General features: G+C 51.8%; 14 protein-coding genes across 14 annotated transcripts; 8 read left to right on the forward strand and 6 right to left on the reverse strand.

The window, feature by feature from the left end:
- Positions 1-285: 285 nt before the first annotated feature.
- On the forward strand, positions 286-648 carry SNOG_00702 (hypothetical protein; the record flags this gene model as incomplete). The annotated part of the gene is made up of 1 exon (XM_001791327.1): positions 286-648. The coding sequence occupies one exon, from the start codon at positions 286-288 to the stop codon at positions 646-648; it is 363 nt and encodes a 120-aa protein (XP_001791379.1).
- Positions 649-1,027: 379 nt separating this feature from the next.
- SNOG_00703 (hypothetical protein) lies at positions 1,028-1,845 on the forward strand (the record flags this gene model as incomplete). The annotated part of the gene is made up of 3 exons (XM_001791328.1): positions 1,028-1,056; positions 1,114-1,763; positions 1,809-1,845. The coding sequence occupies exons 2-3, from the start codon at positions 1,222-1,224 to the stop codon at positions 1,843-1,845; spliced, it is 579 nt and encodes a 192-aa protein (XP_001791380.1). The 5' UTR covers positions 1,028-1,056; positions 1,114-1,221.
- Positions 1,846-2,327: 482 nt separating this feature from the next.
- Positions 2,328-3,277, forward strand: SNOG_00704 (hypothetical protein). Its single transcript, XM_001791329.1, has one exon. It carries the CDS (start codon positions 2,343-2,345, stop codon positions 3,237-3,239), a length of 897 nt encoding a protein of 298 aa, XP_001791381.1. The 5' UTR covers positions 2,328-2,342; the 3' UTR covers positions 3,240-3,277.
- A 25-nt stretch (positions 3,278-3,302) lies between these two features.
- On the reverse strand, positions 3,303-3,925 carry SNOG_00705 (hypothetical protein; the record flags this gene model as incomplete). Its single annotated transcript, XM_001791330.1, has 3 exons — positions 3,303-3,532; positions 3,582-3,753; positions 3,863-3,925. The coding sequence occupies 3 exons, from the start codon at positions 3,923-3,925 to the stop codon at positions 3,303-3,305; spliced, it is 465 nt and encodes a 154-aa protein (XP_001791382.1).
- A 1,901-nt stretch (positions 3,926-5,826) lies between these two features.
- Positions 5,827-9,444, reverse strand: SNOG_00706 (hypothetical protein; the record flags this gene model as incomplete). Its single annotated transcript, XM_001791331.1, has 6 exons — positions 5,827-6,169; positions 6,225-6,652; positions 6,703-8,039; positions 8,093-8,446; positions 8,498-9,037; positions 9,165-9,444. The coding sequence occupies 6 exons, from the start codon at positions 9,442-9,444 to the stop codon at positions 5,869-5,871; spliced, it is 3,240 nt and encodes a 1,079-aa protein (XP_001791383.1). The 3' UTR covers positions 5,827-5,868.
- Positions 9,445-9,708: 264 nt separating this feature from the next.
- On the reverse strand, positions 9,709-10,312 carry SNOG_00707 (hypothetical protein; the record flags this gene model as incomplete). The annotated part of the gene is made up of 3 exons (XM_001791332.1): positions 9,709-9,944; positions 10,049-10,124; positions 10,247-10,312. 3 exons carry the CDS (start codon positions 10,310-10,312, stop codon positions 9,709-9,711), a joined length of 378 nt encoding a protein of 125 aa, XP_001791384.1.
- Positions 10,313-10,803: 491 nt separating this feature from the next.
- Positions 10,804-12,016, reverse strand: SNOG_00708 (hypothetical protein). Its single transcript, XM_001791333.1, has 3 exons — positions 11,862-12,016; positions 11,319-11,775; positions 10,804-11,269 (listed from the first exon to the last, which is right to left on the reverse strand). Exons 1-3 carry the CDS (start codon positions 12,004-12,006, stop codon positions 10,957-10,959), a joined length of 915 nt encoding a protein of 304 aa, XP_001791385.1. The 5' UTR covers positions 12,007-12,016; the 3' UTR covers positions 10,804-10,956.
- Positions 12,017-12,843: 827 nt separating this feature from the next.
- Positions 12,844-14,585, forward strand: SNOG_00709 (hypothetical protein; the record flags this gene model as incomplete). The annotated part of the gene is made up of 3 exons (XM_001791334.1): positions 12,844-13,101; positions 13,152-13,382; positions 13,434-14,585. 3 exons carry the CDS (start codon positions 12,844-12,846, stop codon positions 14,583-14,585), a joined length of 1,641 nt encoding a protein of 546 aa, XP_001791386.1.
- Positions 14,586-15,227: 642 nt separating this feature from the next.
- On the forward strand, positions 15,228-16,870 carry SNOG_00710 (hypothetical protein; the record flags this gene model as incomplete). Its single annotated transcript, XM_001791335.1, has 3 exons — positions 15,228-15,460; positions 15,633-16,286; positions 16,468-16,870. The coding sequence occupies 3 exons, from the start codon at positions 15,228-15,230 to the stop codon at positions 16,868-16,870; spliced, it is 1,290 nt and encodes a 429-aa protein (XP_001791387.1).
- A 1,343-nt stretch (positions 16,871-18,213) lies between these two features.
- On the forward strand, positions 18,214-19,410 carry SNOG_00711 (hypothetical protein; the record flags this gene model as incomplete). Its single annotated transcript, XM_001791336.1, has 4 exons — positions 18,214-18,512; positions 18,562-18,864; positions 18,910-19,307; positions 19,367-19,410. 4 exons carry the CDS (start codon positions 18,214-18,216, stop codon positions 19,408-19,410), a joined length of 1,044 nt encoding a protein of 347 aa, XP_001791388.1.
- A 454-nt stretch (positions 19,411-19,864) lies between these two features.
- SNOG_00712 (hypothetical protein) lies at positions 19,865-20,681 on the reverse strand (the record flags this gene model as incomplete). The annotated part of the gene is made up of 3 exons (XM_001791337.1): positions 19,865-20,222; positions 20,278-20,590; positions 20,642-20,681. 3 exons carry the CDS (start codon positions 20,679-20,681, stop codon positions 19,865-19,867), a joined length of 711 nt encoding a protein of 236 aa, XP_001791389.1.
- Positions 20,682-21,863: 1,182 nt separating this feature from the next.
- SNOG_00713 (hypothetical protein) lies at positions 21,864-23,408 on the reverse strand (the record flags this gene model as incomplete). The annotated part of the gene is made up of 2 exons (XM_001791338.1): positions 21,864-22,974; positions 23,290-23,408. 2 exons carry the CDS (start codon positions 23,406-23,408, stop codon positions 21,864-21,866), a joined length of 1,230 nt encoding a protein of 409 aa, XP_001791390.1.
- A 503-nt stretch (positions 23,409-23,911) lies between these two features.
- SNOG_00714 (hypothetical protein) lies at positions 23,912-25,276 on the forward strand (the record flags this gene model as incomplete). Its single annotated transcript, XM_001791339.1, has 4 exons — positions 23,912-24,053; positions 24,297-24,505; positions 24,560-25,106; positions 25,155-25,276. 4 exons carry the CDS (start codon positions 23,912-23,914, stop codon positions 25,274-25,276), a joined length of 1,020 nt encoding a protein of 339 aa, XP_001791391.1.
- A 632-nt stretch (positions 25,277-25,908) lies between these two features.
- Positions 25,909-26,576, forward strand: SNOG_00715 (hypothetical protein; the record flags this gene model as incomplete). Its single annotated transcript, XM_001791340.1, has 4 exons — positions 25,909-26,009; positions 26,103-26,258; positions 26,314-26,447; positions 26,482-26,576. 4 exons carry the CDS (start codon positions 25,909-25,911, stop codon positions 26,574-26,576), a joined length of 486 nt encoding a protein of 161 aa, XP_001791392.1.
- Between the last annotated feature and the right edge of the window lie 377 nt (positions 26,577-26,953).

Below are 26,953 nucleotides of genomic sequence, written 5' to 3' on the forward strand. Positions count from 1 at the left end.
CTAGCACAAACGAAACACGGCCCTGGCCCTTCACGCTGGAAACCCGCGAGTTTGAGAGCAGCTTCTGTAGCACCAGGAAACATGAGGTCAGCCCCAGCATACGGCATTCGCCGCAACGACCAAGCAACGAAGACTTTGCTAGGTAGACTTAGTGGAGGTCAAGTTGCGACACCGGAAACCAAATCGCGACAGGTCAAGCCTACAAGTACGAAGAGAGGAACGCAGTTACAGAGAGGAACGGACCAACGAACGAAGAGATCTTTGGAGGGCAAAACAGAGGCTGAAATGGCTGCGCTGGAAAAGGAAAAGAAGAAGCAGTGGAATGAAGAGCAGGAGAGGATTAGGGATGCGCAGAAGAAGCTAGAAAAGGAAAAGGAAAAGTGGGAAAAAGAGCAGGCGAAGTTCAGAGAAGCACACCACAAGGAGGAAGAGAAAGTCAAGAAGATGATGATAGAGAGAGATCGCAAGCTGTTAAAAAATGCACAGAACAAGAAGGGAAAAGAGGAAAAGGAAAAGAGGAAAAGCGACCAGAAAGAAAAATCAGAGGCACACAAGAGGAAAAGAATCGGAATCAAAAGGGCACAGTCCAGCCAGACTAAACAAATTGCATCAAAGCCGAGTCGATCTGCAGCTCCAAAACGCAGATGATAACACTTGGATTAAAGGCGATCTTCATAGCAGTAGGTCACATGCTCTTCGAGAGTCGCTGGTACTGTCGATTGTCCGTCTCATAGCTCAAAATGTTATATGTAATAGCGGTATTGTATCTTTTTTTACACACTGCGTCTTGTTCGTGCCAGACAGGCTGTTATACATTAGTATCACTGTATCATGTTTGTGTCAGCTAACAAAAATGTGTTGTGCGTATGATTGCTATAAAATTTGCGACGGTGTCTCTGGAATCTGCCGACTTCACTTGTACATCGCGGTCTTCAGTCTGAGGAGACTTAGGGATGTCAGGTATCCCATAGGTCGCTCTGAAATACAAGCATGGTCTTGGGGATACCTCTTAAGTGGCATTAGGTTCCCGGACAGTGTTAAGGATTTGACGTTGATCTGACTGGCGTTAGTGGGTTTACTTTGTTTGTATCACGTGAAAAGTCGCTTGCCCACCCGCAATCTCGACCTATTCGCCAACTCCCCACTCCAAAATTACACGTTTCCTAACTTCTCGAACCACTGAATTTTGGCTATCCCAAACTTCCCGCTACCCAGCTCACCATGACAATCACCCGTATCGCCTCCGTCGCTCTGCGCCTCGCGCAATGCACCTGCTCAGTCATCGTAATCGGGATCATCGCCTTCCTCATGAGCGATGATTACAAATACCCCAAAAGCCCCGATGACGACATCGCCGTTAGTGAGTGGGGCTTTCTGCTCAACTACACCATGGTCATTGCCTGCTTCTCTTTGGCCTTGTCGGTCCTGTGGATGCTCAACTCTACTAATGCCATCTTGCGCTCTATCTTCGACCTGGGACTGGCAATTGCTTGGATCGTGTCATTTTTGATGCACTACGCGTACTGGCTGGGGGGGACTAGCTGGGAGCCCGAGTCGAAGTATCAGTGGGATATGCCGTATGGGCGGGCGGCGTCAGCTCATCAAGACTCCGTTGAGACGGTCGACAAGGCTGTTCAGGCATTTGCACTGATGGGTGCTGTTTTGACGTTCATGAGCTTCCTGTTAGGCTTCGTGGTGTGCTTGAAGAAGGATCGGAATGATGAAGCGGGTGCGTATGCGGATGGGGTCACAACACCGGCTGTGTAAGATTTATGACTATTCTTGTGAGTATGACTGACTGTTAATAGGCATCTTCGTATCTGGACCAAGAATTCGTCAGTCTAGACAGCTTCGACCGAAGTTTCACTGAAGCAAAGTATTCTACAGCTGCTGTGAAAAGGAACTCATGCTCACTGGAAGTCACTGATTATGCTGCCGAAGGACACAAGATTGGGACATGAGACACCTCACTCGCAAAATTGCATGGAAGCAAAGGTCTTTGATATGACACGGCTTGAGCGGCATTGGTGAAATGAGATAGGAGGAAAGATAGGAAAGATGGATTCACGAAAGATCCAGCGTCAACAATGTAAAAAAGCTCCTCAAACCAGATATAGGGCACATGTGTTGGTCAGCGGTTGCCACTGAATTGTTAGAGTATCAATTTGCTACGAAGCGATGTTGCACTCCTACCCCGCCACATCCCACTTCTTCACCCCACGCCACTAGCCTGATTGCAACTAAAGCTTCCGCACTACGTACACTCCAGGTATCCAACACCAACACCCGCTCACAAAGCGATACACTGTATCTGTCGTTGGAACCTATTTTTCCATACTACCATGTCTTCTCCACCAACGATAGCCATCCTGTCAATAGGCCAGATGGGCCTCGGCATCGCTTCGCTCCTTCTTGCCCACAACTACCGCGTGATCAGCAACGTCAGTGACCGTAGTCCGTCAACACAGAACCGCGCCAAGTCTGCAAACATTACCTGTGTCGACACAGATGAGGAATTGGTGCAGCAAGCGGATTACATCCTCTCAATCGTGCCACCAAGAGATGCCGTCGCCACTGCCAAACGCGTTGTGGCTACCAAAGCAACCAAAGAAGTCTGGTATCTAGATCTGAATGCCATCAGCCCTGCAACCTCGAGGCAAATAAGAGAGATTTTGAAAGAGAAGGAGAGCGTGAAGATGGTAGATGGCGGCATCATCGGCGGGCCACCATCTCAAGCAGAAGACGGAAGCTGGACAAAACCCGACATACCATTCTCCGGGCCAAACAAAATTGCACACGAGGAACTGATCACGGCATTAAACATGCGATTTGTAGGCGACGAGATTGGCAAAGCAAGCGGTCTGAAATGCTGCTTTGCCGCACTGTCCAAAGGCTTCACAGCACTGGCATTGCAATCATTCACGACAGCAACATCATTGGGAGTATACGACGAGCTTCAATACTATTTAGGAGTATATAATCCCGGAGCAGGAGAGAAGGGGAGGAAGGCGGTGGTGGGTTGTACGGGGAAGGCGTACAGGTGGGTCGAGGAGATGAATCAGATTGGGGAGTGCTTTGCAGCAGATGGAGGGTGGGAGGCACAAGCGAAGGTGTTCAGTGAGATTGCCGGTGTTTTCCAAGGTTTGGCGGATGTGGTCGAGAAGGAGGGCCAGGAGGGAATGAGGGATGCGGTGGGTGTTGTAAAGGTGTTGGGAGATGGGTTGAGAGAGAAGAGATAGGTCGCATGATCAACAAGATTAGAGCTTAGTTGCTGACAGGGTGCCGGGTCTCTGAATGATCCTTTACTTGCGCTTTCCACCTCCAGACGGGCCTGGCTTTGGCTTTGGCTGCGGCTTTGGCTGTGGCTTTGGTGAAGCTTTCTTAGCCTGCGCTGCTCTCTTCGCATTCGTCTTCTTCTCTGCTTCAGCATCGGCTTTCCTCTTCTTCTGCTCAAGTTTCTCCTCATCAGCTTTTTGCTTCGCAAATGCTTTGTCTCGAGCTTCCCGTGCCTTCTGCTCTTTTTTTGCCGCGGCTGCTTCCGCTTTCGAAGGTTTAGCCGGCGGCGATCTGTTTGTCGGTACTGTCGGGCCAGTCGAGCCACCTGGGGCGCCAAGCCTCTGTGATACTGGAGTTCGTCCTCTGCTCTCCGAGATTGGCGGTGGCCTGCTTCCAGTTCGCGACGTCAGACTTCTTCCTCTGCTCCGCTCCGTTGGCGGCGGTCTGCTCCCGCTTTGCGATGCTAGACTTCTTCTTCTGTCATGTGTGGTTGGCGGTGGTGACCCTCCACCAACACCAGGATTTGTAACTCCCGGGATCGCGTTAAAGTGCTGAGTACGAGCTGGTGAAGGGCTTTCATACAAACTACGACTACCTGCACGGCTTCTGCCCCTATCTGTCTGGCCTCTGCCACTGCCGAAAGTGGCATTGGCGCTAGAGGCTTGCGATGGGCTGGCAACAGGTGCTGGAGGTAGCTGAGAGCTCTTCGTGCCTTTCTCTTTCCCTTTGCTTCCAGGTTCCATTGATGCTGGCAGAAGACCCTTGGCAACAGCTTGTCGAACAGCAGCCTCTTTCTGTTGCTGATCTAAGTTTTTCCATTCACTTTGCAATATCCCCTGATCTCGAGTTAATACTAAAACTCTTTGATAATCTTTCTCATTCCTAGTGCAATTAACCCAGTCAAAATTCTCGTCTCTGGTCTTAGGGCGCCCAGCAGGCTTTATTGAGGCGGCATTCTTTGATGGGGGAATAATACCCCTCGCCCTAAGATTCGCCATAATAACACTTCTCTCATCTGGGGATAGTTTTGAGACCTGATTGGACGTTAAGCCCCGGTCTCGAGCTAGCAAAGATGCCCTCATTCCGGAAGCCTGCACTGGTTTGCAATTATTCCAGTCAAAATTCTTGTCCCTCTCCGTCCATTCGAAAGAAATGCCTGCTGGACGTGGATTTGGCGGGCCAGGCCAATTTGCTGGCGGAGTAGGCCGTCGAACTGTCTTCGGTGCGGGAGCTTTAGGAACGGGTGGTTGAGCTGCCGGTCTGGTTAAGAATGCTGACTGTGGCATGGTATGGCTGTGGAATTCGACACCGGTAGCTTGCATATTCTGGAATGCTGGAGGAACAGGCGGTTGAGCTGTATTTGGTGTATTTGGTGTACCTGTCCCGGACCTCGATCGATTTGTCAGGTTTTCGTACATCCGCGGCGAGGGTACATTCAGTTGGAGATTACTACCGCCTCGACTCTCAGGTCGCGTGGAAGATCCTTCCCTGGGAATTTGCGTATATTGTCTGCCACGGGTCTCTGAATCACCCCGCCGTGTTGTGTTCTGCGGTGGTGCAAGGTGACTTAGCGAACCCTGCTGTGATGTAACCTGCCGTGCTGAGTTCTGCGATGGTGACGGTGACACATTCATTCTTGAGCCCTGCTGTGGTGAATTACCCGGCGAGGGTGGCGGGGGTGTAAAATGATAGCGGTCGTCGAAGATACCGACGTCGCTGTCGTACTGAGATCTATAGTTAGGGGAACCTGCTGGGGAAACCGGCGACTCACGAGCCCTCTGGGCCGCCCTTTGCCGGGTATCTTGCATGTCTTCGTATCCACTCATTGGGCTTCCACTGCTTGACTTGTTCCGGTTTCCTGTGTTTTTGCTCATTGTTGAGGAAGTAGATCGCTCCAGGCTATTGAGAGTGAGGAAGTGGGTATGTAATTCGTGTATTCGAAGAGATATATGTCTTGATTGTGTGATTCGCTCCAGGCGAGAGAAGAAAAGGTATGATATGTGGGAATACTCGTTGTTGTAGTGAGGTAGTAGTGCTTATGGTTCTGTTTCTGAGGAAGCAAGGTAAGAGGCGCCACGAGCGTGGAAGATATACCCACGATGCTGTGAAGCACACGCATTCAATTGAGGTCTGTGAAGCAAGTTTGCGAAAGTGAATTGGGAGGTGACAGCTCTCACGATCGCGCTGCGGTGAAGTTGGAAAACAGAAGCCGGGAACAATTCAAAGACGCGATACAGTGAGCAGTTTGGAATGCGATTGCGCAGCAGGACGCATACAAACGACACAGTGTGAAGTCTAACGCTTATCAAGACGCACTACTTCACTCCAGGATGTGTTATGGCGACCCACACGAAGAAGGTTATAACCGCACTGCTCTACTCCAGGATGTGTTATGGCGATCCACAAGAAGGGAATTAGAGACGCCATCGCACTCCAAGATGCGGTGAAACCCGCAGATTTGAACGCTCGAGATGAAGTTTGCAGGCGCGTGAAAATGCATCATGTACACATACATTTCAAGATGTTCTAATTTGAGGTTGGTTCAGACGTAAAAGCTCTTATTCAAGGTTGCTTCAGACGCAACGACCCTATCTACCATGCAATCCGCGCAAGCAGCCCATTCGGCCACGTCCTAACACAATACTTCCTCCCTTCATCTAGCATCAGCAGCCCCAAACCAAACGCCGCCGGCAAGAACCAATACTCGACCGGCACCTCGCGCGTGCCAATAGTCTCCTGCAGACTGGGAATGTAACAGAAAATGAACACAACCACAATGGCAAACACCATGCTAGGAAACAAGAGCCAGTTCTGCGTCTCCTTGTTGAGAATTGGTGGTTGTTGGAAGATACTCAGGCGGCGGGTACGTGTGGCTAGGAGGTTGAAGAGTTGCCTAGAGAAGGGGTTAGTCTGTGAAGATGTCGTGTGAAGGGTAGAGTGTGACTTACATGATGACCAGCGTGACGAAGTAGATACTTGACGCCGTGTTTGCCGTCTCGTTGATGTAGTTAGCATCGTATTGCGGGTCGTAGTTGCCGAATTTCAACCACATGGCCGTGAATGGTATGCCCTTGCGCTCCATGTACCAGAAGGCCATGGTAAAGGACAAGAAGCACTGGTACAAGCCGACGAAGAAATAAGCATGGAAGATCAGCTTTGTGTCGACGAGGCGGTCTTTCTTGATGTTGCGGGGAGGGCGGAGCATTAGGTCGGCTTCGGGCTTCTCGTAGGCAAGGGTAATGGCGGCGGCGCAGTCGGTCAAGCAGCAGATGATGATCATGAGGAAAGAGGATAGAATCTGGGGAATACCGAAGGCGACGTTGGTGATGACGGGCCAGAGTTCACTGAAACTTCCGGCTGGGAGGAGGTAGACGATCTGGTGAACGTTAGCATCTTTGACTTAATAGCTGATAGGACATCACTTACCGTCTTCTTCAAATTGTCATAGACAAGACGACCATACAGGACAGCCTGGCAGATCGCAGCAAACGAGTCAAGAAGCACCATGTCAGCAGCCTCGATCGCGATGTCCGAACCGCTACCCATTGCGATACCAATGTCGGCAGCCTTGAGCGAAGGAGCATCATTGACACCATCACCAGTCATACCGACGATGTTCTCACGAGCCTGGAACTCTTTCACGATACGCAGCTTTTGCTCCGGAGTAGTACGAGCGAAGACAATTTCCTGGTACGAGCACAGCTGATCCCACTGATTCTCATTCAATGTGATCAATTCTGGTCCGCTCAGTACGATAGCCTGTTTCGGCGACGGGGTATTGATGTCTCGACTGAGCGCCATCACATCGTCGACCATCATTGAGTTCGAGATAATACCACACTCTTCGGCAATTGCTTGAGCAGTGAGCTTAAAGTCACCAGTAACCATGAAGATCCTGATTGATGCACCACGAAGGATGCGTACAACCTCGGGGATCTCATCACGCGGGGGGTCCACGATGCCGACGATACCGACGAAGGTAAGACCTTGACGAGCTGCAACGAGTACTTCCTTTTCAGCGTTGGTAGAGAAGGGCATAACTGTCGGCTTGCGAGCCATCAGGATAACGCGCTTGCCTTGGCGAGACCAGTCGTCCTTAATCTGCTCAATGCGGAAACGCTGAGCATCTGTGAGGGGCACAGCCTCGTTGTTATTGTTCAGAGTGGTGTCACATCGTGGAAGCAGTATATCAGGCGCGCCCTTGATCATCAGAGTGGTGTTGTTGCTTGTTGCGGGTTGGTTTGCCGGTGTCATGAGCCTAATCATGAACTTGTTCTTGCTGTTGAATGCAATCTCGAAAGTCTTCTTGTAATCCAGGCGCAGCTCGGCAACGGAGCCCAGACTCTCAGAAAGTCTCAGGACAGCTTGGTCAGTAGCATCGCCATTGATCGTGCGCTCCGAGACGGGCAGATGCATCGTGGCAGCATCGAACTCGCCAGAGTTACACAGCCCACCAAGGATACGAATCTGATCGATGACGTTTTCGCGCTTCTTCGATAGTGTAGCCAAGTTGTTCTCGGACCGTAGGACGGCCATCATGTCGCGGGCCGCTTCAGGCGTGAACTGTTCGCCGGCACCGAAGATGTCGGTGACTGTCATGCGGTTCTTGGTGAGGGTTCCTGTTTTGTCTGAACAGATGACAGAGACTGAGCCGAGTGTCTCAACTGTCTTCAAGGACTTGCATAGGATCTTGTTCTTCCGCATGATGTTCGCGACGATGGTGAGAGACGTGGTTAGAGCAATCGGGAGGCCTTCGGGGATAACTATGGGTCAATTAGTATGATGGAAACATGTATCAAGATGAAAGAGCACGTACAAGCCACGGCAGCAGAGACACAACTGACGATCAGGAGTGGCACATTGATCCAGTTGGGGTGGGACTTTCGTAACCACGCAGCCCAGAGAACGACGATGAGGATGACAACACATGTGATGAACAGTGAGATAATCAACACAAAGCGCAAAATCTCTTTCTGAAGGGGTGTCATGCCCGTCTTCGGGTCAGAGGTAAGCTTCGCAATGCGACCGAAAATGGTGTTATCACCAGTCGCAACACAGAGACCTAAGCAAGAGCCACTGATGCAATGTGTGCCTTGTAGACCGATGTTGTTTGTCTCAAGGTAGTTGTCTTCGGTGGGTTCGATGGTCGCCGGGACAGGCTCAGATTCACCTGTATAGCATTAGACATGAAAAGTTACGGTAGATGGTATGTTTGTCTTACCTGTCAAAATGGCCCGATCGAACATGGCATCGCTCGAAACTTCAACAAGACGGACGTCAGCGGGTAGCTTATTTCCTTGCTTGATGACAATGATGTCTCCAGGAACGAGGTCAAGGGCAGATATGCTGGCATGAGAACCGTTGCGGATGACAATGCACTGATCAGGCAACATGGTGCCTATCGATGCCATGACTCTGCTCGTACTGAAGTCCTGCCAGGCATTGAAGCCAGCTTGGATGAGCCAAACAGCGATGAGCACACAGGCAAGCGCCAGGTTAGCTTGCGCTGGAGGGTTACCAAGGGGCTTCCAGGAGACGAAGACCAGTATACCAGCTGTCAGGAGGATGGAGCCAAATCCACCAAAGAAGTATCCCATGATCTTGGAGAAGAGTCGCGAAGGTGGAGGGGTCATTTTGTTGCGACCATACTCGGTGATGCGGCGCTTGATCTGATCATCGCTGAGGCCCTGGTCGATGTCGACGGAGAGGCGGCGACATAGCTCTTGGATTTCAAGGGTATGCCACTCAAGGCCAGCCAGGTCTGTTTACGCACGTCATTATGTGTTGTTTCGTGTAATAACGGTCCTCGAGTCCGATGGTTCGCGCTCATAGACATGCTCAACATGCACTGAGGTCGTCCAGTGAAATTTTGGTAGAGAGCAACATACCAACAGCGGCCTTCTCCTTGGCCTTCTTCACTTGCTTCAGCTTCTCGTGCTGACCTTCATCGATCTCGATGGAAAGGGTGCGGTAGGTAATGGGTAGGGCCGTTTCCGGCTGAACCGTCCTTGCACCGCCAGCACTGTGGATAGAGAGACTGCCAACGCTCGACTGCCTAGAAAGGCGCCTGTTGCGCGCGCCGTATCCTACATGCTCGTTCGCCTCTTCATCGGTGCGTTCATCTCCAAAGCGGACGCGCTGAACGGGTTGCTTCTCGTCGATGTCCATGTGTGAAATATGTGCGAGCCGCAACAAGGAGCTGCAAGGGCACGGCGCAAAGGGACACGTAGAGAAGGAGAAGAGGAAGCAAGAGAGTAAGAGTTAGCAGGGAAGCAGATGGATGTAGAGGATGGGCCTCTTATACCACAGCCTAGGAGGGAAATGATTTTCTCTCTCTATACGCGCAGTCGGTAAGACCGTGGCTATGGCACCTGTCTATCGCGTCAAACACGTGCTTGCATCATTTTGAAGGTCCCAAGACCCAGGTTTCCTCTACGTAACATAATCAACGGGAGCAGCACTGTCGCAAGAATGCACCAGCGGCATGATACAAAGACGGCACGCCTTTGTCTCCATAAGGGCTGAAGCGATTCGACTCCAAAAATCGCTCATAGCAAACAGCCAGAAAACAGGCTCCGGCGTCTTGCAAATCGTAGCCGCCAAAGGTATCCCGCCGCCTTCCTTACGCTCTGCAATCTCCCGGACAAGCGTCGTTTTGGGAGTTGATACTGGAGGTGGTTAGCGAGCGCGATTTTTCGACAAGCACTGCCACGATGATGGTGCGCGAGACAAGCGTCTCGCAGCTAGCGAATCAGCGAGCCCGGTGTTTGACCTCGCACTTGCAGCAACACTGTAGGATCGCGTGTCGAGTTGGAAACTGGCGAGATGATTGCGCTGCTGTGGAGATTCTGAGGGTCTTTGTCTGCCGTGGATGCAGTGAAATCTGCAAGAAGTATGCCGAAGCCAGCCCCTCGCTCTTTTCGCAAATGCGTATGCCCGAAGCATCATTTCTGGCCTCGCCAAGTCTTACATAGCCTCGGTGTATCGAATAGATGCTGCATAAAGGCGCCGATGCTCCTGTCGACACCGACGCCATGGTGCCGAGCGAGCTCTGCGAGAAGATGCGAAGAACCACGCACAGACTGTAGACACGCGATGATTGACCCTGATGCGCATATCGATCTCGCCTAACCGTCGTCCCGGCAGTCGTGCATGAGCGACATATGGATTTCTAGATTTGATGGCTCGTGGGTTCCAGAAGGGAGCTCGAGCTAACGCCGGTTGCTTTCATTCGAGAGTTGGCCCGACGCTTGTACGTTGCAGCTTCATGTGACAGCGCTATCTATTCTTGCAGTAGGGAGCACTTCGGCGGGCGCGTGTTCTTCACCGTATTTGAGCATGACATGTGTTTGTTGAAGCCGTGATGCTTGCTTGCCCGTTCCCACTAGCCAATAAGTAACTGGCAGCTAGGCAAACGTCATGATCCTGGCAAGCGTGCATGGAAGGATGCAGCCGCACAGATTATCGCGTGAACAGTGATTCACAGCTTCCTAACTTCGAAGCACTCTTCACGTTTCCACACTCAAATTCACTTTTAACTTTCATGAATTTATCGTAGCTTTAGCTTACGTTCCGTCGTGGTAAATCTTCCAGATTCCCGACATGTTCCCAGTGATCCCGCCTGATCATGTCTCAATCCAACTGTGGCAAACGCCTCGCTAACCACGCGAGAGCTCCAGCTCAAACATCAATCGCATCGACCGTAACGCCCTTGACCCAAGTGTACTGCATCACACGAGCAACCTCGAGGGCCGACTCGTGCGACGCCAAAGAACCTACCAAGTAGAGCGACGCGTCCAGGCCAGCAGTGACGCCGCCCGTGGTGATGACGCGCATGCCTCCCAGCGGCATCTGAGCACGACGAGCGATAGACTCGCGGCGGCGAGAGTCACGCATGGCGTTGCTGCCCTTGCGAGCGATCGACTTACGGCGAGCGTTCTGCATGTTTGGACCATCGTCCTCTACAGGCTGGCGGCTCTTTTTGATGATGTAGCTGCGAGCTGTCAGTAGGTGCACCTCCCCAGCTCAGTGGGATGACTCACGGATTGTCGTCGGGGTTCTCGCCCAAGTCGAACCGGGCGTTGTTCACGACATAGCGCTCTTCCATGACATCGGTACGCATGGACATGTCTCGTCGAGCAGCATCCTGGCAGAGTGTCTCAAGGCGGACGTAGTAATCTGGGTGGGTTGTAGCGGCGAGGCCTTCGAGCATGCCCTGCTGAGCAAGGAGCAGCGAGCCAACATCGATGGCAAGGACAGTGCGTTCCTTCTCCGGGTTCTTCTCGTGGAGCTCGACGTATTTGGTGAGGAGATTGAGGGGCTCCGACTTGTTCTTGAGCACTTCGAAGACACCCTCGCCGCCAGGGACGATCATGACGTCGAAGTCCTCGAGCTCGTCGTTGGCATCGTTGTAGTCCATGTCGGCCTTGATGGTGAGGCCCTGGGTCGAAGTCATGGCAGATGTGGAGCCTACGAACTGGCACTCGAAGGCCTTGGAGGCTGCCATAAGGTCAACAAAGGACCAATTGGCGTGGGCAAGCTCGGGACAGGACGAAGCTCGCCAATTGAGTGAATGCATCACTTACACTTGTTCTTGGGGTCATGGAGGGAGCGGCTGAGAACCTCAAGAGGTCCGGCCACGTCGAGCGTGTTGTAGCCTGGGAAGAGAGCAAACAGCACCTTGACGACCTCAACAGGGCCATCAGCAGTGCTGTCGGCGATTGCACTCATCGTGTATGATTTAGGAGAGTATGTTTATTGGATTGAGTTGAAGAAGATGTAGAGAAGAGAATGTCTCTATCGTGTGAGTAAGTTGAGAGAAGAAGCACAGGTCTCATCAGCTGAGGGGTAGGTCTTACGACGACCTCGTGCCCATCGCGTCACGCTCAGCAGAGCTCCTTCCCCAGATATGCACCCCCGCACCACACCAGCCAACGGGAGGCCATAGCTTCGGCGAAAAGCGGGGCGGAATGCTGATCGAAGCACGCTAAATGTCGGCCCTGGCTAAAACAAACGCAGCATCCTGTACCTGAGCAGACGAGCAATCTTGGTATGACATACAGCGGCGTCGAATATTCCGTCAGTTTCAATCGTGTGGTGCAGTGCTACGCTGATGGAACAGTTTGAGCGTAGTCTTGCCGGAGCTTTCATTGTCTTCAGGTTCATTCATCTTGAAGTGAAAGCACACGTGAGCTGCATGCGCTCTTGAATCTTGTCAAAGGGTGGACATATGCTTCCGAATATAAAAACATTCAAGCAAATAAATGCACCTGCGTCTTCGAATCAGCCATCTGCTCCCTGAAGCATCATCTATTTGGTACGAGGGGCATCACCCGTGAGCACCGTGAATGACTGCAGACCTCTCACGTGATTCTCAATAGATAGTAGGTACTCTCAAAGCAAGGAGTACCTAGACACACGAGCTAAATGATTGTTACCTTCCATCACAAATAGACTAACTAACTGCAATGGCAAGACCAAGTCATGGTTGGTACACGCGCACGGACCCCCCTGACGTGATCTAGCGCGACATGTCCAAAGCGACAGCTTGACCAAGTCAACGACAAGATGGCTTCAACAAACAACCCCGACACGGCTTTGGCGGCTGAACCCGGTGTACCATCTTCCACTCCACCCCTCCAGGCAGTGCGGTCGCAAAAGTTACCTCCTCCAGAACCATCGGAAAGCATCTGGCTGCGGCGGCTCGCGATCCTCTCCTTTTGGTCTGTCGTGGTCTTCCTCGGGCTCCCAATATGGCTCAAGACGACGGCCGTGTACAGGGCGGAACTGCCGCTGCAAGACATGACGGACTGGGCTGAGGGCAGGGTGTGTACCATATTTTGCCGCCATGGGTATTCAGTGCTGACCCACACCAGGTGTGCAAGCCAGTGTTTCCCCTACGCATCGCCATTGAAGCTCCTATGTCATCCTCAGATGCGCAACAGTTGATACACATGACGCAACAGACACTGGACAGTTTGAACGAATTCCCTGCGCACCAGCTGCGCCTGCTCCTTGCCGACGCACCAGCCCCCGCGAACGCCTCCCAACAAGTCGTCAGTGATGGAACAAGCATTGGGAGTGATGGTGAAGATGCTACGCTGCGGGTACGGCTCATTCCGGTCGAAACCGGTGCCACGCCAAGAGCCATTTTGCAGTCATTTTCACCCACACTGGATGTCTACTACTCTGCGGACCAAGTACCCAGAGGGGCGACAGCGGACTCACCTCTGGTTGGATTCGTGGCACAAGAGCTGAAGAAGCTGTTCGCCGAGGAGCAAGCCAGATTAGCGTACTCGATATCTGCTGCCCCGGGGACCGACACGTCCAAGTTGCCGCCCCTCTCGCACGAGCACTTCGCAGAGCTTGAGCGACTCTCTACACGCGCTCTGAAGTATGCTCCGACATACCACTTGACTTTCTCGCTCTTCACTCCTTCGTATGCTCCGTCAGCCTGGGACATAGAGGCTGCTTTACAAACTTACTTGCAACCTCTACTTACATCTTTTTCTACCATCAGCAACTTTACCGTGGACACGCAGGTCCAGCTCTACGCGTCCTTTTCTCCTTCGATTAGCCAACCAGAATTCGACGATAACCTCAAGGCCTGGACACTTCCCAAAGAAGACCTCAGCGGGTTCATCAATGCCGCTGAATGGCCTCTCAGCCCTAGCATTGGCGAAGGCCCAACTGTCAACTTCGTCCTATATGTGCCAGAACGAACGCAGTCTCCTCTGCTCATCAAGGAAAATTCAGGAAACAGTTGGTTGGTGCCACAGTGGGGCGGAGTTCATATCCTCAATCCTGGTGGTGAGGCGACCCCAGAAAGCCTGACCAGTGATGCCCTCGCACCAGCTATGCACGCCTTCTCAGACCAGCTCATCTCATTACTGGGACTTCCACAAGCTCCAGCCTCCTTGCCGCTCCGCATATCGACTCTGGAGCGTATTCGAGCTGTTTCGCTTATAACTTCCACCTCATCCACTTTAGGCGCGCTCGCACAGGTTTACCAGAAACTTCCGTCAATCCCGGTCCCGGACAACGTAGCTCAGTCAGTTGCCCTGACTATGACACATCTGCAGCACGCGTGCGATTTTCTGCAACAGGGTCGCTTCCAGCAAGCACTCGAGAATGCTAGGGTGGCGCAGGTCGAGGCAGAGAAGGCCTTCTTCGAGCGGTCTATGGTCGGCCAGGTCTACTTCCCGGATGAACACAAAGTCGCCGTGTATCTCCCACTCCTTGGCCCAGTTGGTGTTCCCCTGATCATGGCAGCATTGAAAGAAATCAAGGCAGCGATGAAGCGAGGTTGAATGAATCCATCTGATAGAAGCTTAAGCTGCCACAGACCAGCCTCTTTGCACGACATGAAGCCGTGTGCGACTTCCGAACCATCTGCGGGCGGGTCTTAGTCTAACCTTCTGGGTCGCGGGGAACCATCCTTTCGCATTTCGTCCTCTCGCCAGCAGCTAGCTCAGCGCACGGACACAACTCCGGTGCGGGGAATAGTGCACATATGTCTACGCCCCAGTTGTGGGGTATTGCGTGCCTCAAGTCGATACAGTACACGCTCGAAATACACATGCTGAGCCTGGTTTTACAAAGCGGAATTCAAAATAGACCAAATACATTCGATACACTCAGCATAACAAGCTTCTCACATCTCAAACTTGTAACCGGTGTGAGCATGACATGACGAATGACAACTCCTGAGTAAACACGAACGAGCTAGACGCTCAGTGTACCATGCACGTTCATCCAGCTGGGCGTAAGTACGTACCTAGGTAGTTGGCCAGCCAAGACGCCGACGCCGCACGCGTGTGCTGTAGGCGTTGTCATAGGGCTGATCGCGCCAACACTATCAAGCTATAAATGCCTCGAAGCATCCTCGTAAATGTCAACGTCTGCATTCCGCACATACCTCGGCTCTAACTACTAGCAACAATACTCCCAATATGCCTCTTTCTTCCAAAGGCGTGCAGGGCGTCAAGGACGTCCTCAATGGTTTTGTTAATGATGGCGCGCCTGGACTTGTTTTTTCTGCTGTTGACAAGGCGGGAAATACGCTTGTTGAATATGCTGCGGGTACGGTGGGGGTGGAGTCGAAGGAGGAGATGAATAAGGATAACACGGTTTTCTGGATCGCATCTTGCACGAAGCTCGTTACCGCCATTGCTGCATTACAGCGGTGAGTATTGCTACAGATGATGCTGTTGGTCATCTTACTAATTTCTTTGTAGTGAGTTCAAGCTTCCTATTATGAGTGATCCGAGCATTAGCGTAACTTTTTTGATATTTTCTTGGATGTGACACACGCTGATCATGAGTTCATCTTGAGCAGTCGTCGAGCAAGGGAAAATTTCACTAGACGACGCCGAGTTTGTCAAGAAGATCACCCCCGAGATCAAAGAGAAGAAGGTCTACGCTGATGGCGTCACACCGGCCGATCAAGAGAAGGATGTCACGGTCCGCATGCTACTGTCTCACACCGCTGGCTTTGCATACGGCTTCATCGACCCGCGCATTCCTCAGGATGGCAGCATAGAAGGTCGCGGCGGTGATAAGAATGACATCCTCAACGGCCGCCTTGTCAACCAGCCAGGCTCCATGTGGGAATACGGCACCAACCTCGACTGGGCAGGCATCATCGTCGAGCGCGTAAGCGGCCAAACCCTAGGCGGCTACTTCGCTGAGCACATCTTCGCGCCGCTGGGTATCTCAGCCGACGGAGCATCCATGTTCCCATCCCAGAATAATCTCGCACACATGCACCAGCGCGGCCCCGACGGCCAGCTCAAAGAGCGCGAGCACCTCTTCAACGGCCCTTTCAGCGTGACCTCAAAGGACCAGCAAAACGCCTTTTTCCAGTCTGGTGGCGCGGGTCTGTATGCTAAGCCGAAGGAATACGTCAAGATCCTTGGGGCGATTTTGAATGATGGAACGAGTCCTACGACTGGCAAGCAGATCTTGAAGGAGACTGTGGATCTCATGTGGGAGAATCAGATTCCAGATCAGTATGTCACAACGTCACTCATATAACCTCACCAGGCAGCAAATTCGTGTCCGCTCTGCATCTACACGGCGTGAGTTGATACTCTTGAGGAGCGTGCTCATGACTTCTCAGAGGAGCCTGAATATATATGCCGCTACAAGATATCTCAACTGAAGTTGTAGAAGCCCTTGAGTGTATACAAGGCTACCTCTTGACTTCTTCTCGTTGAGAGGAAGCGGACAGGAATTTGGCCGCGACCCTGGTGTCCTTCCATCTGCTTACTTGAACAACAGGCCCGACTTTGCGCGCTCCGGCGCCGCCCCCGCGAACCCCGAGCTTGTCAATCAAGTCCCCGAATTCTACCCCCAACCTGGGAATCCGCCGCAAGGATGGGGTTTTGGCGGGTTTCTCACCATTGAAGGGGGCCCGTCAGGTCGCGGCCCAAACACACTTTGGTGGATGGGCTTGTGCAATTGTTTCTGGTGGATTGATCGAGCCCGAGGTGTAGCAGGCATGTTGGGTGCGCAGGTGCTGCCGAATGGCGACCCGAAGGTCATTCCGGCTTGGTTTATGTGCGAGAAGACCATCTATGATAATTTGGAGTAGGTGGAGATTGTTACACATACTTGAATGCTATCGTTGTCCTCACATCTTTACTGTCTCAGCCTCTCGTCTTCAGTCACACACCCACACATCCATCCACACTCCAGCCCATCACACTCCAGCTGTACTATCAGACCCTGTCGGCACTCCCTCATCGGTCTGGCCCCACACGGAGCTTTCCCAGGCTAATTGTTCAAGTGCCGGAGATCAAAGCACGCCAGCAGGTGCGGATGTCGATCATTAATGCCGCGATATTAGAGCATGCTGATGATTTGGAGAATAGAGTAAGTCCGTATGCATTTCTCTGGGCGCTGTGCTGGGATTGGTGCGGGACATTTCGTGGGTGCAGGGTTAGCGCCTGCTCCGTAGTGGAACGTGGCAGGGGTAGGGAGGGTTGGTTTGACTTCACCTGTTTGCGAGTTGATGATTTTGGAGGAAACGGGAGTGTTAGGTGCGGATTCGAAAACAATATATCCTTACCAGTGGGATTATTGGGCATATGTGCTTCAGTGTTGGGGAGTCATTACAAGTCCGACTGCTCCTAACAGTTAGAAATGATCCCGCGTCATGACAACATCGGCAAGGCGCATCTTGATCAGAGAACGATTCGCTACGGCTGGCTCACAACTAACAAAGATTAGTTCCGCACCGCACTGACAGTGCCATAAAGTACAGGAGCAGCTGCTATTGACCACCTGCATGCTTCAAAAAACTGAGAGCTCGATCTAACTTCATAGCCCCTTCCCAAGCTCTCACAGTGACGTCGATGTACTTTCCTGAAGCCGGAAGCTTCAGGAGCATCAGACACCTTGAACACCCTCATCGAGCCTCACTTCGTCTGACCGGCGCCCCACGCAAGACTTTGCCCAATCGTGTGTGACCTGGAAAATGAAGGCCACCCTACCTTAGCATTATGTCTTGGTACTAAACAGGAATATGAAGGAGTCTTCTATTTCACCACGAGAGCAATATCGCCCTGTCCAACAAGAAGCGTGCATCCGGAAATCCGGTTTTCACACATGCACCGCTTCGATATACAGCGTGACAGACTGCAACGATACGCTGGCCTTCAGAAAATCGGTATCCATACATGTTCTTCGAGCAATATGGACTTCTGCCCAATCAGTACAAAAGTTAGATTAATACCATGGGCTAGACACTTCGTCGATCAGAATTCTGCACGGCCCCGGCAGTTGGCCACGAGGACGTCAAATCTCCTCGACCATGCTGTTATAAGACACGGCTACTATGCATGGTTGTTCCTGGCTCTGGTTCTGTGTCTCTACCACTCATTCTTGTTCTCTTCGTACCTTCATACAAAACCGTCACTGAGATTGTTCGTCACGATGCAGTGGTCTGCCCTTCTCGCCGCTGCGGCGCTGACGCAAAATGCTGCTGCCCAGAACATGTTACGATTTGCTTGTTCACAGCTTGTCGTTGAGAGAACGGATCCTCTTGTCAATCCGGGCATGAAGTACACGCCGCATCTCCATCAGATTGTCGGAGGTGATGCTTTCAACATCAGCATGGATCCGTCCACCGACCTTGCCAAATCGTCGACGTGCACTTCTTGCAGTTTTACGCAAGACAAGTCCAACTATTGGACTGCAGTCATGTTTTTCAAGGCTAAGAATGGCACTTACATGTAAGGATAATGGCAAGAGGACGTACACGGATGCTGACACCCACGCCAGTCGCGTTCCCCAGATCGGCAACGGAGGACCTCAAGGCAAGCTCGTCAACGACGGCGGTCTTGACGTCTACTACATCCCCAGCGGCAAAACCACTGCCTTCAAGAAAGGATTCCGCATGCTGGTCGGCTCAGCTACAAACACCGACAGCAGCAAAGTCAAGCTCGCCAACATCTGCCACCGATGCTGGACCTCCCCTTCGGAGAGCACTTTCGTCGGCGGCGCCCCCTGCTCCGGCAGCGACACCGTCGCCATCCCCAAAGACACCAAGTGCAAACTCATCCGCCAGACCCTCATCTTCCCCGCGTAAGCTCACCATCCCTCCACCTTCACACCTCCTAACCCAATCAGATGCTGGAACGGCAAAGACCTCGACTCGCCCGACCACCAATCGCACGTGGCCTACGGCCAAGGCTCCGGCGCCAACGGCGGCGGCTCCTGTCCATCCACACACCCCGTCAAGCTGCCGCAGATTATGTACGAGGTGATGTGGGACGTGAACAAGTTCGCAGACAAGTCACTCTGGCCGACCGACGGGTCCGACCCGTTCGTGTACTCGATGAACATTGGCGGCGCGGCGGCGCACGGCGACTATGTGTTTGGCTGGGAGGGCGATAGTCTACAGAAGGCTATGGATAATAATTGCAATTTGAACACGGCGTGTCCCAAGGCGGGGTTGACGGTGCAGCAGCCGGCGACGTACAATGCGTGTAAGAAGAAGCAGCAGGCGCCCGAGGAGGTTAATGGATGTAAGTTTTTTGGTGTGCTGATGTGGATGGAGATGAGGTTGCTGACTTTTGGTGTACAGGGCTTACGGAGATGCCGATTGGTGCCATGGCTAAGAAGGCTTAGACTGCTTGTCGTGACGGTCTCGAAGACACTTCGTTCTTTTCGTGGTGATGCCTACTTCGTACTGATTTGCAGTTGCTTAGCATTCGTTCGTTATCGAAGCGCTTGTATTCAAGATAGCAACATATTGTGTTTGAAAATTACTATGCGTATAGAGAACTCAATGTGCCTCTTCAGTGGCTATCGTGATAAGTCCATGTGATTTGCAAGCTCACAGTGCCAATAAAGTTGTTCGGTTCTGGAATCAGAAGTGATGAACAACAAGCTCCTGCGTTCTCAACAAGTCTTTTGTGCGAATTGTTTATCGAACGCAACGATGCTTCGCGCATGCATTCACAAGCACATTGACCATAAAACACTAATACCAGCAAATTCAACCCGATAAATATAGTCAACGAATGTAAGTCTACGTATCACCAAGCCTCTTATCCATTCATGCATCCGAACCACCCATCACTTAAACCATCGTAACATTCCCCGTCTCCGCCCCGCCCCCCGAAACGCCATTCTTCGTCAACAAACTCGCAAAATTCGCGTTCGCGCCTGCCGCAAAATCGTGAGTAAAGTAGTTGTACACATCATGCACAGGGATAGTCGACGTGTTCGACCCCGGACTGGACGGCTTCGCCGCCGCGCATGCAAAGCCCAGGCGCTTCTGGTCCTTGGGATCGATGCGCGTTGCGCCCGAGGTGCCGATCCAGGAGGTGCAGCCGGTACATTTTGCGGTGAGTTGCCAGTGGGTGGAGTTTGATTTGTTGCCTTTTGAGAGGAGGGTGAGGGTGGCGCCGGTGTAGGATTGGGGGGTTGAGTGGCCGCTGAAATGGGTGTTAGTTGTTGAAGTCAATGTGTTTTGAGAAAGTGGAAACTTACGTCGCCCAGCGTGATGATGCAGTAGTTTTCTGGCCGTTTGGATAAGAGACTGTGAGCGGGTTGCGGACCATGCTGCCGCCCCATGCGAGTCCGGCCCAGCCGATAGAGTTTGGAGCGACGATCTGAAGGACTACATCGTAGGGCTGTCCGGAAGGTACGTTGGCAGGAGTGGCTATGCGGTAGATGATGTTGGAAGAGAGGGTTGCTGCCGCTTTGGATTCGGAAAATGTGAAGCCAGTCTCTTGATCCACGTACGCGAGAGCGAGGGCTTGCGATTTTATAAGTGTTGATTCGGGCGCCGGCCTACTAGAAACTAATCGACTTATTAGGATTCTATCTTAGTGTTTAGAGGCATGAAACCTACCAAGGCTTGCAAGCGCCACAACGCCGTATGCTGAGCGCATTGCGTTGGTCAACTGAGGATCAACGGAACTGCGACAGGAAGGCACAAGAGCAACACTTGAGAGTTGAGCTGTGATGTATCGCTGGAGGACCGAAAATCTGTTCGTGTTACGAAGGAAGTCCTGAGCGACAAGGTGACTTATTATGACCGCCTCATCTGCCAAGGGCCAATATGCAATCTTCTGGTTCCCGGTCGGCTACAGAGTAGGCGACGACATACAAGGTTGCTTTGCAAGATGAGCCATACTTAGAAACTTCATCCAGGTTTGAACCCAAATGTTACGCGTGACTGTAATTAATACGATCCAAGTGAATGGTCACTTGCGCGGGTATGCGCGAATGCACACTCACACGACCAGTCTCGACCAAATGAAAAGCTCTGATTACAGGACAAAGCCACATGTGTCTGTCTTCCTGCGGCGAAACGACCACTTCTGGAAGGTCGCCAACTCCTGTGCCACGGCAAACATGGGGGGTTGGAAGGTGCGTATATTTAACCGCATAGTGTCTAGAGTATGCGATAGTGGCACAGAATCTCAAAAGTTGGTCGTATCCAATAGATCTCGACGTGATGTGGAAGACATCGCGAAGATCGCACACCTATTGGAGTGTCTAGGTGAGTGTAAAGACTGATTCGCGGAATATGATAAATGACTAGATTGCCTATCGTGGCTATCGCGACATGCGTCGCAACTCCATAAAATGATTTTAGAGTCGGAAAGATCATACTGATGGGAATTTACAGGTGAGCTAACCGAATTCATGATTCCATGTGTTCGTGCTCCGAATCCTGCTCCCCACAAAATGCATGTGGGGTACCTTGAGTGGAGTTTGTTTCATATAGTGCTCGAACAAGCGAGGCAAGATCACAAAGACACAACTGTGACATCTTAGAGCGCACCGGCGAAGCCCGTCCGGAGTCCCAGTTTGGAAGGAACCACTCCGAGCGTTCTCCCTCGAGACTAGTTATTACGATCGTGTAAACGAGTGGCCTTGGCGGTTATGGTGGACAGTCATTGAACTCGGCTGTGCATGAGCTCGCGACAGCATAGCTCTACAAGACAAGGTGCAGAGGCTAAAGTCTTGGTGATCATATCGGGTGATTGATCTGAAGCTCCTCTCAAGGACTGTCCATCGGCCCTGCTATTGACCTGTGATTGGCGCAGGACCAAGTGAGTTTGCGGTCATCCTTTCGTGACTTTCTGCGCTTGTTGTGCAAGCAGGCAGATCGACCTTAAAATATTTTGCTTTGCCTGCTGCAGGCCTCCGGTCCTACCGAGCCACAAAGCTGCTGATCCAATAAGCGATAAAGTTGTTACCCCCACGATGCCATTGAGAATCTTGGCTTGTCGTTGTGCGGCTGCTTGAACTTCTGAGTAACGCATGTTGCTGAAAGTGACCCTGGAGTATTGAGTGGCCCAACCGGCACTAGGAACATAGATGTATAGCTTTTCTTCGATCCACTTTCGCAATAGGTATAGTGGCTTCTTGACGTCGGACGCCATCTCACGATAGTTGCCAAGCGCAAGGTCGTTGATGGTCTGGGCGTCTGGTGTACGTTGTTCCGAATACTCGCTCAGCGCTTTCGCCTGGTCACCCGGGTATTTATCAAGGATCTCGAAGAGCACACGGACATCTTCTAGGCCTGCGTTCATTCCTTGTCCATAGAACGGGACCATTGCATGAGCAGAGTCTCCAACAATAACACCAGTTGATCCAAAATGGTAGGGCGAGCACTTGATCGAAATGAGTGGAAAGTGGTCATGTTCGTTGAACTGCTTGCGGAGCTCATCCTCAGTGATAAGTTCCGGTACCACACCAGGAAACTTCTCGTCGAAGTACTCAACAACTTTCCCTGATGCAACCAGTTCTTCGAAGCCTGATCGTGTTAGGAACAAGGTCGAGGTAAAACTTTTGTCCAGGTTTGGCAGCGCAATGAACATGGCGTCATCTTGAGGCCAGATGTGTAGGTAATTAGGAGGGATCCTGAAGTCTCCTTTATCCGAAGGTGGTACGTGAAATTGACACCATAGTTTGTCGATGTATTCTTGCTGGTAAGACATGGGTACGAACTTCATCAAGTGGTAGCGTACAGCAGAGTGTGCGCCATCTGCACCAATCATTAGGTCAAAGCTCACTTCTATGTCGTCGCTCTTCGCCGGATCGGTTTTGGTGCGATTCTCAAACCATGCCAGTTTCTTCCGGAAGTCTACGCTGACAAGTTTGCGATGGAAGAAAAAAGTGACATTGGGCATCGAGTTGAGGTGGTCAAGCAGGGTCTTGTTGAGCCCAGTTCTGTCCATAGCCAGTAAATTCTGTCACTTATTAGTGCATATTTCAAGGCTACGGATTGCAGACCTACCCTGCCGTGAGCATCGTAAGCCTGTGCTTGGCGTACATACTGCCCATGTTTTCTCACGTGGATCATGCGACCATGCATGGGGAAGGTCTCAGCGAGAACAGCATCCGCAAGATCGGGCAGACCAGTTTTGCGAAGAGAATTGATGCCCCGTTCCGACAGTGCCAAATTGATGGACTGCGATATGTTCGAGGAGTGCTCAGAGTTTCGGAGGTCTTCATATTGTCAGCTGTGTGATGGCTGGATTGTACCCTTGCAGCTCACCAGATCTCAACTCGTAGATCTCGACATCGTGTCCACGGACTGCAGCGTAGAGAGCAGCGAGAGAGCCCACGGGCCCTGCGCCGACGACCACAATCTTTTGTGGCATGGATATACAGAAGATCTACGCTTATGCACGTGTGTCGATCTATCCGCTCGTGTAAGACGGATAGACTTCGGGGATATTGAATTTTGGAAGGTTTGACGCGCAAGTGTGTATGTCGAAGTTATATAAAAGACTTCGAGTCAAGACTGTTATATAGATGGGCCGCGAAAAAAAGTGAGGGTCACGGACAGAAGGCAATGATGCATGATGGATCGAAACGGGCAAGTGCGGACGAATTGATAGCCAGATGGCCACCCACGGCCTTAGTAATCAGCCGTGTCTGCAATGGTTCAAGTTCTGGACCCCCACTAACAGGAACTCCGACAGCCGACGCGTTTTTGCGGCTTTCAAGTCACGACAAACAATCACCACAATTTTGGAGCGGAACTCGGACTGCCTAGCGTCTAGCTGCTGGAAGCGGCATAAAAGTGACTGAATCTTCGAGAGATCCAGAAGCCTCCTCGACCTCCACACACACCTTCCATATCACTCGAGCAAGGCGCATCATGACCAGCGAAGCCCCGCGCAAGTGCGCAAGCATCGACTGCGAGAACGATGCAGGCGCGCTGCAATGTCCAAATTGCCAGAAGCTGGGCAAAGAAAGCTACTTCTGCTCTCAAGACTGCTTCAAGCGTAACTGGGTACTTAGTAAGAGGAGCTGAGGGTAAGAGGCAAAAGTGTCTAATGAAAGAGTCTAGTCAGAGCACAAGAAGGTTCATAAATCACAAAATGGTATACTTCAGAACATCTTCACGCCTAAAGTAGTTTCTCACCCGGATCCAGCCACCGGCCAATTCAACCCATTTCCCACATTCCCGTACACTGGAGCCCTAAGACCCGTCTACCCATTGTCCCCCCGACGAGAAGTACCGAAAACCATAAAACTGCCAGACTACTCAAAGGATGGCATACCGCGCTCGGAGCAGGTTTTTGTCAACAGGAACAAGATCGCCGTGCTGGACAAGGCGGAGCAAGAGGGCATGCGCAAGGTCTGCCGACTTGCGCGGGAAGTGCTGGACATTGCAGCACGTGCGGCAAAACCTGGTGTCACAACCGACTACATTGACGAGATTGTGCACAAGGCGTGTATGGAGCGCGACGTAAGAGCAGTATCCAGTGCACAGAGACAGAGAGGATCATACTAATGATGGCAGTCATACCCCTCGCCCCTCAATTACTGTAACTTCCCAAAGTCAGTATGTACATCGGTGAATGAAGTCATTTGCCACGGCATCCCCGATCAACGAGTCCTCAAAGACGGCGACATCCTCAACATCGACGTAACCCTTTACCACGGCGGCTTCCACGGCGATCTCAACGAGACATACTACATTGGTGATAAGGCACTGGCAAACCCTGATGCTGTACGCGTAACGGAAACGTCAAGAGAATGCTTGGCTCAGGCTATCGAGATGGTCAAGCCGGGCACTCTATTCCGCGAATACGGCAACGTCATTGAGAAGCATGCAAAGAGCAAGAAATGTAGCGTTATCAGGACATACTGTGGACATGGCATCAACCAGCTTTTCCACTGCGCACCCAACGTTCCGCATTACGCTAAGAACAAGGCCATTGGGCAAGCGAAGCCTGGCATGTGCTTCACGATCGAACCGATGATCAGTATTGGCACACACAGGGACAAGACTTGGCCTGATGACTGGACGAGCGTCACGCAGGACGGTTCCCTCACTGCTCAATTCGGTAAGTGCCCGAGTTAGATGGCGATGTGTATTCACTGACTCTGCGCAGAACACACACTACTGGTCACAGAGGATGGAGTGGAGGTTTTGACTGCACGATTGCCAGATTCGCCAGGTGGCCCAGTGCCGATGCCAGCAGAGGCAAACGGAGAAGCAACAGCGACCTCTTGAAGAGTTGCTGGATAGTCCCCGGTTTTGTCGAATAAATTAGACGAGTACGGTCTTCGGACCAATGAACGGGAGGCAACATGATTATTCATGAAAATGAGAGGATGCCATCTTGAATGAGACCCTCCATGAAACGGAACAAATTAATGAGCCATACGAAGAGGTCTCAAACGAAACAACATGATGATTGTGACTTGCGCCTACCGACTTCGGGCGGTGCTCCTCCGCTAGCCACCGCGCACAAGCGAGCCTCGGACGCTCAGGCCAACCTTGGAAGATGGCTTGGCGGTTCAACTCTACACCTCAACGTCATCCAGACAATTTGCTGCCTGCCCACTCGCAATCCTGACCAGCTATCACCTTTGCACCACTTGTCGCGACTTGTTACGTCTGTACACTCGTGTTCCTGCAGCCACGTGCTACGTCACCGCAGCCCTCAAGCCGCCCCGCCGCACGAGCTAGCTTTCCGCGTCTAGCCCAACCAACAGCCCTCAGACACACGACCGCATTCGAGCCCACCAGCACCCTTTGCATTCACTTGCTCGCACCGAAATACTGATTAGCTAAATTACCAAGCTACTTGAAAGCATCTTCGCACATATATCGGCTATCTACACGTACGAGCGGCTCTCAAAATGACGGGTGAAGCATGGCTGTACCTGCTGGCGGTGTTGATAAACGCCGTCAATCTCTTCCTGCAGGTCTTCTTCACGATTATGTACAGCGATCTGGAATGGTAAGTATCCCCGATCTGTCTATCTTCACAGCGAAAACTGCACTGCATGACGTCCTAAGCAGGCAACATCAGAGACATGCTAACTGTGCGCAGCGACTACATCAACCCGATCGATCTCTGCAACCGCCTCAACACCTACATCGTCCCTGAAGCTGCCGTACACGGATTCCTGACTTTTCTCTTCCTGATCAATGGATACTGGATGGCGTTGGTTCTCAACCTGCCCTTATTGGCATGGAACGCAAAGAAGTACGTGCGAATTCGAAAGGCAGAGCCACTTGGCAGCAAAAATTGACCATGGCAGGATCTTCGAGAACCAGCATCTCCTTGACGCGACAGAGATCTTCAGAAAACTGAACGTACACAAGAAGGTCAGACACTCTCCCCAAGCAGTACACAGCGACATCATTATGGCGCTGCAGGTGCACTGCTGCGCGCGTACGTGTAAAGTTGAAATGCGCTGACAAGACATAGGAATCATTCATCAAGCTCGGTTTCCACCTGCTCATGTTCTTCTTCTACCTCTACAGCATGATCGTTGCCCTCATCCGCGACGAATCCCACTAGATGTGGCCCTTGGGGAAGCTGATGATGTGTTGCTTCGCTTTGTCGCTCGCGCGACCGAGGGTCGGGCTCGAGCGATCCATCGCAGTTAGAACAAGGCGCCCCAGTGCGAAGAGCAATGTGGCATGCTTGAAGAGGACGCAAAGATTCGCACTTTCGCAATTAATGGTGGACAGGATGATGTTGGGGATAGGTTGGGTTGGCATAATACGGGGGGTTGTATGGAGGTTACCATGGGGAACGGCGCTGGATACCAATATCAGCCAGGTGGAGAGGCATATTTTTACGTTCAATGGGTTATGATAGCGTTGCCTTAGCCTTGTAAATGAACGATTTCACATGATTAAGCTCAGACACCAAGGTCTTGGCGCTTAGTCATT

Source organism: Parastagonospora nodorum (genome assembly GCF_000146915.1).
Source record: "Parastagonospora nodorum SN15 chromosome Unknown scaffold_1, whole genome shotgun sequence".
Classification (NCBI taxonomy): Eukaryota; Fungi; Ascomycota; class Dothideomycetes; order Pleosporales; family Phaeosphaeriaceae; genus Parastagonospora; species Parastagonospora nodorum.

What these genes read in the sequence shown, in the direction of transcription:
- SNOG_00704 (XM_001791329.1), top strand. Translation starts at nt 2,343, where the DNA reads ATGTCTTCTCCACCAACGATAGCCATCCTGTCAATAGGCCAGATGGGC.
- SNOG_00708 (XM_001791333.1), bottom strand. Translation starts at nt 12,006, where the DNA reads ATGAGTGCAATCGCCGACAGCACTGCTGATGGCCCTGTTGAGGTCGTC. An exon ending in CCATGACCCCAAGAACAAGT is followed by an intron (nt 11,776 to 11,861) that starts GTAAGTGATGCA and finishes ACCTTATGGCAG; the next exon opens with CCTCCAAGGCCTTCGAGTGC. An exon ending in GAGAACCCCGACGACAATCC is followed by an intron (nt 11,270 to 11,318) that starts GTGAGTCATCCC and finishes GACAGCTCGCAG; the next exon opens with CTACATCATCAAAAAGAGCC.